General features: G+C 31.2%; 1 protein-coding gene across 1 annotated transcript; it reads left to right on the top strand.

Moving 5' to 3' along the window:
* The first annotated feature begins 6,385 nt into the window (after positions 1–6,385).
* Positions 6,386–10,053, top strand: LOC108906171. Its single transcript, XM_023454657.1, has 2 exons — positions 6,386–7,405; positions 9,844–10,053. The coding sequence occupies exons 1-2, from the start codon at positions 6,485–6,487 to the stop codon at positions 10,027–10,029; spliced, it is 1,107 nt and encodes a 368-aa protein (XP_023310425.1). The 5' UTR covers positions 6,386–6,484; the 3' UTR covers positions 10,030–10,053.
* The last annotated feature ends 57 nt before the right edge of the window (positions 10,054–10,110 follow it).

Genomic DNA, 10,110 nt, shown 5'->3' with positions numbered 1-10,110 from the left:
ATGGACCACGGATTCGTGATCAGCAACCCCAAAAACCCAAGGATACGGTGATCGAGGCGTGTTATTCAGTTTTACAGCGCCGAATTTCTCCAAAATGATGTTATCTAGTGACGGTATTTCCAGTATTTGCGGGGGTGTTACAGGTAAACTGGGTGGTGAGTGGGTGGTCCGTTTCGGGTCAGATCGACTCATTTTTGGTAGTAGATATTACAGGAATTTTTTCACATTTTTTATCGCAAAAACAAAATGGGGCAAAAACCGCCCAAATCGACCCACCCCCAAAAACCAAGATGTTTAACAATATTTTTCACAAATAACGATTTCGATAAACATTAATACTTTTTACAAAAATAAATATCATCACGTAAATTTTATTACTCCGTTGAGATAATTATGCACAAAATTAGTAGCAGTTATCCTACGCATTTCAAACTAGAATAATAACCCACTTGGCGGCCCTTTTGCAGTTTAAGAATTTGGTATTCCTTCATATAGCTTACTTCCTTCATAATAGATGAGTTTCGGCAATATATTATATAGCCCGTTTCAAACAATGATTTGACTTATTAACTATTTACTGATAAATATTGTGGGAGCTTTAGGACACTCAGACCAAATTGACAATTTGGCACAGTACTGAAGTATGGAAATATATGTAATCAGTAACATCTAAAAACACTAGCCAAATGCAATTTTTAAGTACCATTTGTCATCAGTTTTATTTATTATCATGGAAAACAATTTTCTCCTTACAGAGGTTTTCAATATGCAACTGATTTAATAGCCTTCGTTATCAAGGAATAATTAAGGACAATCAAATACAGGAACAAATTAGTAAACGTTAAGAAATACAGTTGTTTTTAAATTTGGCGGTATATTATAGCTGTGTAAAATGAATTTAATAGATATAAAATATTTCTTAATAGATTTATTTAGTGATAGATAAGGCTTAGAACAATAGGAATACCCTAATAAGTTCCAAAATTCATGCCCTGCAGAAAAAAAGTAGGAAATGTCGTTTTGATAAGGTCCAAAAAGTAACTAACTGATTGTGGTCTCGAATTCCAAACAGATTTTGCCTACATTTTGAAATTCCGACACTTGGATTTCGAGACCATTTACCAGTGACAATTTATTGTTTTAATTCCCAATAAAAACGAATCGTAGATTGTTATCTAACTTCGATATACCCGTTATCAATAAATATAGATGACATACTTGAGACGATTATAATGGCCTTGTCTAGGGCGATTATCGGTTATCAAGTTTTTTACTAATACAAAGATTACGTAACGATATAAATAGAATGCAACCTCTTGCGGATGGAAGCGATAAGGAGCATAATACAAAGGTAAAATGGGTGATAACGAAGCTCAAAAATACAAACTGTTGTAAGTCTGTCGATATTGGAGCTTATTTCAGTTTTTCCGCAATGTGTAAAAGTTCATTCAAAAATTGCAAGAAAACAAATAGGATATGAACATAAAACTGCAAAATAATTGTTGGAGCTAATTCATTCGATTTATTAAAGGTTAATATTAACTTCAAATGAATCAACTGTAGTAACGCAGGACTTAAATTGCTGCTATATGATCGAGTAAAGACTGTGAAAATTCATTGCAAGTACAGAGAGTGTGTAGCTGAGACTGTACGCAAATTACGTGAAACTTTCGGTAGAAGGAGCGAATCGAATAAAACAACTGTAAACTTTGAACAAATGGGTTCAGTTGCAGAAAATTAAAAAACAGGACTGCGTCGCGTCGTACTGACCGTTTTGCCGAAAATATTGCTGCAGTTCAGCTAACACAAGAATTGAAACCAGACTACCATTTAATGCAGCGGGCATTCACTGACTGGATGTTGGAGAATCAACAAATGGACGGTGATTTTGTTGAGAAATTCACCTTTAGCGAGTATGCTAAAAGAGAGCGGAGGACATTTGCCCGATATCCTCCTTTATATTAAATGTCAATGTCTACCCTTTAAAAACATGTAAAAACTTTGCCAACTTATTAATTAATTAATAAATTATTTTTTCCTCATATCCTGCGTTTCTTTTGGGACACCCTATAGAATAAATTAACTTAAAATACTCATTAATTAAAATAAATGAATAAGAAACTGAATATATTTTTTTTCTCATAGAACTCTGATTTCTTATTACCTATAACCTTATTTCTATATAACTGTTTTAAATGACATTTAGTGTTATATATTTGAAAACTGTTGCAAATATATTTTAACTTACTAATAATGATAATACTTCCTCAATATTGATGAACAGATTAATGACAGAATAAATCTAAAGTAAATGAATACCCTACATTAATGAGGGCTGACTACAAAATAAGCCTTATACCTGATACTCCTACCTACCTGTGAATGGTATCATATAAAATATAAATAATTATATAGACTATTATTTCAATACCTGTAATTCTAATAAGTTCACTATTCATAAAAATATGTAATTAAAATTTACCACAATATTTATCATACACCTACACCCAATTTTGTTTTATTGAAATCACATGTGTAACATAAAACATATATTCGTTTCCTCATTTGATATATCAAAACAATGATCTACTAATGGATAAATTAGGTACGTACGTACTTACAGTAGGTTAAGATATTCAAGAAAGAAGGACTAAAGCTTTAAGTTTAAATAATCATCACCCTCGTTAGTTCACAACAACTGTTATTATCCTCTTAATTTAGCAGACCATTTGGAAATTCCTTTTTACCTTCTATGCCATTTTAAATTTTCTGAGTACCCTCATTTCCAAAGCAGACTTACCAAGATGAGTATTCCTAAATTTTTCAGAAAATAAAAAATAAAAGGTATTATTCTAGATGGTGTGTGTATATCAATGAAAATGATTTTAGCATTTGATTAAAAATTTTGATTGACATTCTTATACCACATTAGTTATTAGCATTACTTATATCTTATAAAAGTAATATTGCATATGAATTTTAATATTTGTTCAGTAGGAATTTACATTTTAAGTAAATTATACAGTAATATTTAAATTTATCTGAGTTGGATCAATTTACCTCAATAGTAATGTGATTTCTTAAAAAATTACGGACCTTCAAAGAAAAATGTTTTATTGCATTTCAATTTAATGTTTTGGGATATCCGGCAATGAACGGAGGCTTCTTATTACCTAACTAAATAATAATAAATTAAGATGTATTTACAATGAGATTTCTCGTTCTCTTAGGTAGCTATAGATAACACCGACATGATATGGTTAATTTTATTAAAAATTTATGTTTATTTAAAGTTTACACCATACTAAACAGATGTAAGCAAGTATATTTTGATATTCAGAAATTCATTTGAAACTCATTCTTGTAATTTTATTTTTTGTTGAACAAAAGAATGCTTATATTCTATGGAAAAATTGTATTTTAGTTCTGCCAGGGAAAGTTATGAAGCCATTGGTTATGTTCAAGAGAGCTTTGTTCTTTTTTAAACTAGAGAAGTATTTTTTCTTGACAGACTATTTTTAAACATTATAATTTCTTGTTCAATTTATAATGTTTCATAAGAAACTAGCCGGTCTTGAAACGTTCTTAAGGACTGTTTTGATGTAGTCTATCAAATTCAGAATATGTATATTATATCATCCTAACTTTAATTTTTTGTTTGTTATATGTATATAACCTACTCATCGACATTATTCTTCCAGTTCTAGGAACTAAGAACTGAATTAATAATATCAGATATCGAAAAACACACATTATAAAATATTATTATCTGCACCAAACCTTTTTCGGTCTTTGATAAATACAGATTTGCCTATGATTTTTGGGACGTTTTCAAACAAAATAAAATTTTGCTGAGGTCTGACCGATTAAATAAAAATAAAACGAAACGCTTACAATTTTGGGTCACTTATTTCTAAACTTTAATTTTTGCGAGCATATACAGGGTGTTTTTAAATAACTGCGAAATATTTTAGGGAGTGGTTGCCGAAGTTATTTTATGAAAAAAGTCCATATAAACGAAATATGCTTCGTTTCCGAGTAGTGATGTAAATGGTAAAATGACAAATTGTTACTTACATAAATTACTGTACAATTACCGTAATATTACGCACCGCGAGATAACGGTTGTAATTTATGTAATTTTTGTAACTTACGTAAATTACGTAATTTACTATAATTAAAGTTAATTTACACTTAATTTTAAATATCGCGCCAATTTCAATTTTGACATTTAATTTTTTATAACTATTCTTTTATTTTAGCAATATTAGCATTCATTCTGAAGAGTATGGTGATAGTGAGGATGAGGACCAGGATTATACAAGTTCTAATAGCTGATTTACATTGACAATTTATCCATGAATAAATTAACGAAGTTCTTTATGAATTAATTCACGATTTTATTGGTAAACAGTGTGGTTTTACACTGCTACAGACTTTGTCAAGTTTTTTGACGCATAAATCAGTTTTACCAACAAATCAAAGAAGCAAATAAATTTCAAAAATGTCACCTTTCCACTCATAATTGTAGTGACACAACAGCGGTACCGTTTTGACACATATCATGTAAACATTAGTTTTTGTAAGTAACAAATCAGTAAAAACAATGTAAAACTAGTACGACGCCACACAATTATTTACATATTCCAATAACATAACCTCATTACTGATCTTAGGCAGGAAATCTGTTGGGTTGGTACTTCTGAACTTCACAAAGAAATTGACGAAAATTAGAGCATGTTCTAATTCGTCAAGAACTTGATGAATAAATTCATGACGTTATTTGACAGTAGACAAGAAATTCGACAAGTGTAATGCCCCAAGCATTACACTTGTCCAATTTCTTGATGAAGCGACTTCATGAATTCATTCGTCAATAAATTGTCAATGTAAAACAGCTATTTCCGAGATACACAGTGTTTAAATTTTAATTTTTTATTTATTTTTATTAATTATTTCAAAGAGTTAAGGACATTGACTCAAAATTAGATGGTTGTATTTTATTTAGAAATATTGACAGCATTGAAATTAAAAATACACAACTTGCAATAAAATATGTTTTATATTTTTCCTCAAAAACGCTGCGTCCTACGAAAAAAATTGAAGACCAATTTCATTCAGAATTGGTGGCAGATTTCTAAAAAAATATCAAAATGGGATAATGTCAGTGGCGCACCATTTCCTTTTATTAAAAAAGTTTGTGGCATTCTCGCACGTGCCAATGGTGCAAGTAGAAATATTCGGATCACCCCAAAAAATGCACATTTATCCCTCCAATGCGTTTTTCAAATTTCCAGTCAATATATTTGAAATAATTAATAAAAATAAATAGAAAATTAAAATTTAAACACTCTGGATCTCGGAAACGAAGCATATTTCTATACTTTTTTCACAAAATAACTTCAGCAACCGCTCCCTAAAATATTTCCCACTTATTTACAAATACCCTGTAAGTATGTAGAAATGTCACAAATAAAATGAAATGATCCTTAAAACTAGGTACATATTTAAAACTGTTTTGTCAAGAAGAAGTACCTCAGGGGGTACATTTTCTGGTTAATTTATTTATTTTTGTATAACAAACAAAATACCATTTTTGCACCATTTCACTATAACAGAAATACAGATAAAAATGATAAATGGATACTAAAACAAAGTCAAAGAACTTAACCTATAAAAAAGTGAAGTCACACGCGCTAGTCACACGCGTTAATCTCACTTCATGTACCGTTTGCTAGTCTCGAAATATCTTAAAAAGTGGATTTTCTAAAAATTACGAAATAGAAGAATGAGATCTTGTAACTTTTTTTAGAAGGTAAAAAATAAAAAATGTAGATAACTTAATCCAAATTAAATTTTGAAGTATAGGTCATTCACTTCCGGGCACCCTGTATAATTTATCGCTGTGCTGTTACTGATAATATTGACAGTTTTTAATTTATCTGTGCCATCCAATTATGTCACATAAACCAAGTTTCTATCACGTAGTACTCAATTAACGATATTAAAGTATACCTAATGTTTCTTTAAGGTAAAATCATTTACCTAGCAAATATAATTAAGTCTATTTTATAATTATTTTAATTATATTTCGTTCAAATTTTGTAACTATGAGTACAATGTTTATAACATTACACAAGTTTTATTGCGGGACTACTCAGCATTATACAAATTTTTGATTTATTGTTTCTCAATAAAATTATAAAATGGGTGGTGATATAGCGTATCACATGAATTTTTATCAAATACAAACAAAATAGCCTACGACGGCATTTATCAATCTAAAGACTTAATAGATAAATAAAGATAAAGATATCATGTCAAATTACATTGCTCGTTTTGTTTATAGGCATTCTCAAGTGAAACTTGGTAAAGTGTGTTCAAGGGGATTCTTCGACAGATTATCCCTAATCCCACTTAAATCAATTATACACCGACATCCCGAGTGTGCATAAGGCCCACGCAGACTAGAAGATTACTCGAAATGCGGATATATAAAACCGACGGTACATTTGTAGAAAATCAAAGGGACACTGAGTTCGGATGGAATCTTAACGAAGTTGTGGTAAATGAAAACGTCAAAGAAGTAAATGAAAATCATTCTCATGGCAAGGAAGTAAATATAAGGAACAACCCGAAATCCCATTTAGTCCAGTTACAAAAGGAAGCCGCTTTCATGGAATCTGTGGACATAGTGGAACCAGAAAAACCAATAGTGGTGAAACACGTTCAAGTAAATATCAAAACAGAGCCTATAGTGAACGTTATCAATTGTAAGATGGACATTGAGGGTCCTCCAATAAAGAAAAACAATTCGAAGCTAGCCAGTGAGTTAAAAAATGTACAATTCACTGTACCTTCGAAAGAGGAACTAGCAAAATTAATAAACCCATGCAATATCGAAACTAAAGCTCTAATGTCCATCATATACTTCGCAAAATATAAATCATTAATCAAAGAAGAGACCTCTGCGGAATTATTCAAAACAGTCAACTTTAAAACCACTAATTACAAATACTTAATTAAAGACAAACAGGAAAATATAAAGGAAGAGATACTGAAAGACATCCATCACTACTATGCTACGAACGAGGAAAACATGTTATCTCTGATGATGGAACTAATTTTGGCCGATATAGGCTGTAATCTAGAAGACATCGTTGACATAGATAACAACATTAATAAAGCCAATGATTCACAAACTAGCGATCGGAGCAATGGCATTACAAGTACTTTTTTCAATAGAGAATTGAGTCCCTTTGGAAACAGTGACTCCAATGTGTCCGACAGATGCAGCATTTTAAGCAGTATTGGCCTCGATGACGAGCAGAAGAGCCTGCAGAGCTTATGCGAAGAGACATTGGAAATGCGTTTACAAACAGCTGAGATCAAAGAAAGCTTTCAGGTAAGTGTTCATCCGAATCTTAATGCAAATGTGCGTCACTTTTTAAATCTTTTATCAGGCATACAAATTTAAGTATAAACGATTCAAGTAATCATTATTAAGTCCGATTCTAACTAAAATACGTTGAAATATATTGAATGCACACCGACTTATTTGTTTTAGCTCTATTTTATTTATACTCGGATATAATACTCTTACCTCAAATGTGATAAAGCAGCATAGATTGTGGGCTAATTTTCGAGAAATTAATAATGGTGCAAACTCATCCTGGAAACCATGTTTGTTTTGAAATCCTTCAACGTTTAAAGGGATTTGTAATATGCATTCCTCTCTCAATACAAATGATTATGATTAATCCTAGAAACAGCCTTTAAATACACAGGGTGTAATAGTGATTGCGACAACTTTTTGGATTGATTCCTCTTAAAACAAACAAAAAAACAATGGTAATATTTTTTCCTAAAAGGATTCCTAAGGGCTGGCTACGTTCAACGATTGAATGTAACCCTCAGTTGTTGGTATAATTACTCAACAACCTTTAAAACATCGACATTAAACACTATAAAGTGTTGGAAATTGAGGAGCATAGATAAAAGCCAAAAACTATCATGCAACACTGTCCGAAGGTTAATTCTTATTGCATTCATATTTTATAGAATTTTTTTCATCCATTTTAGAATATTTTCTTATACGGGGTGTCTCACACTTAGGTGTAAAAAATTTAATTACAGCTTTTCCTGATCGGGACAAAAATACAATTATTAAGAAATTGAGGAGCATAGATAAAAGCCAAAAACTATAATGCAACACTCTCCGAAGGTTAATTCTTATTGCGTTCATATTTTATAGAATTTTTTTCATCCATTTTAGATTATTTTCTTATACGGGGTGTCTCACAATTAGGTGTAAAAAATTTAATTACAGCTTCTCCTGATCGGGACAAAACAATTAAACGAATACGAGGTCTTTTGAGAAAATAAGCGACTAACATGCTTTCTTGGGGCGTGGAGATTCTTTGACAATCCATTGAACTTTTGTCTCAATGTCGTGACCGTAAACCCAGCTTTCGTCTCTCGTTATGATCCTTTGAATGAATGTTTCATCATCATTGGATTGTTCAAGCAATTGCCGACAAACGTCCAAATGATTTTCTTTCTGCTGTTCGGCCATCAAACGAGAAACAAATTTTGTTCCAACTCGATGCATGTTCAATTTTTCAGTCAATATTTCATGCACGACCCAATTGAGATGCTAACCTCTTCTGCAATATCTTTAACAGTCAATTGGAGGTTTGCACGCACCAGATCTTTGACTTTCTGAACGTGGAAGTCAACAGTTGCAGTCGAAGGCCTTCTTGGTCGAGGATCATCTTCAACTGACTGACTACTACTTTTAAATCGTGAAAACCATTCCTACGACCCAGAAGATCATCTCCGTAAGCTTGGTTCAGAAGTTGAAACATTTCCGTTAAAGTTTTCTCCAGTTTCACGCAAAATTTTACATTGCACAGTTGTTACAGAAAATAGCACATTTCAAAAATCGTGACTAAGACTTAAACACGTTGCACTCAAATAACAATACCATGAAAACTAAATGAGACATCAACAATCCAAGAACATGTGTTTACAAAGAAGGTTACGCGCAACGCAATGCTGCCAACTGCATATCACTAAATATCTCCATTAACGCATGGTTAAAAAAGTTCGGTTATTTTATGAACAGACCACGTATGCTTCCAAATTGCTTCCTTAAAAGGTTTCCAAAGAAGTATTTTTATACATTTTTTTACGATGACTCTTATAACCGCAAATGAACATAAGCAAAAAATTAACCAATATCTCGGTTTTACAACAAATTAGCAATTTAGAAAAAATATGTTACCTATTTTTTAATACTCATCCTATGCCTTTGATTAAGATATTGTCCATAATTATTTACTTGAGGCACTTTTTATTACTTTCTTTGCTTAATTTGATATTTCCGCTACTCAGAAATAAATATATAAAACAAATTCTTTCGTTAACCCTTTTCAATGTAAGAGATTATTTATTTAAAAATTCGTTTTCTTTTCAGTATGGCAGAAATATCCAATTATATATAAAAAGCAACAGGAAACTCTGGTACACGGAATATTGAGACACCCTGTATAATATAAATTATATAGATTAATTATACGTTTTTAGACAATCTCAAGAAACTTAAATTACTATTGCAAGAATTTTCACCCATTCTGAATTTTATAGAAAGCTTGCTTACGATTAAGGCTTATCTGATTTAGTTATAGTAGGATCACATTCGATGCAAAGTAATAAATCATAGCCTGTCAAGGGATCCATTGTAGTACGGTTTTAAGGGGTTTATAAATTGATTAATTTCTTTATGCATTATGGATTAATAGTTATATATTTATGAAGGACAAAATGAAAAACAAAGNTCAGGAAGAAGAAAACCGAGTAAATCAATTAATCAAAATAACCGCCGCACTGAGGGAAGAAATGAGGGAAGCTCTCTACCTAGATGATATTTTACATTTGTTAGAAGGCAACTTAGAAAAAGTGAAGCTAGAGTTACCATTTAAAATATTCTACAAAGAAGAAAGCAGCCAATTAAATTTAATAGTCTAACGTTAGGTTGTACATAAAAATAAATGTTAAAATTTCCAGTATGGAGACTATTGGATCAATATTCGTTTACATAGCAACTTA

Source organism: Anoplophora glabripennis, unplaced genomic scaffold (genome assembly GCF_000390285.2).
Source record: "Anoplophora glabripennis isolate ALB-LARVAE unplaced genomic scaffold, Agla_2.0 scaffold126, whole genome shotgun sequence".
Taxonomy (NCBI): Eukaryota; Metazoa; Arthropoda; class Insecta; order Coleoptera; family Cerambycidae; genus Anoplophora; species Anoplophora glabripennis.
Note: the sequence above shows the minus strand (reverse complement) of the source record. Positions and strands in the feature narration are given on the sequence as shown.

Excerpts from the sequence above, each read along its gene's own strand:
- LOC108906171 (XM_023454657.1), top strand. The coding sequence starts at position 6,485 with ATGCGGATATATAAAACCGACGGTACATTTGTAGAAAATCAAAGGGAC.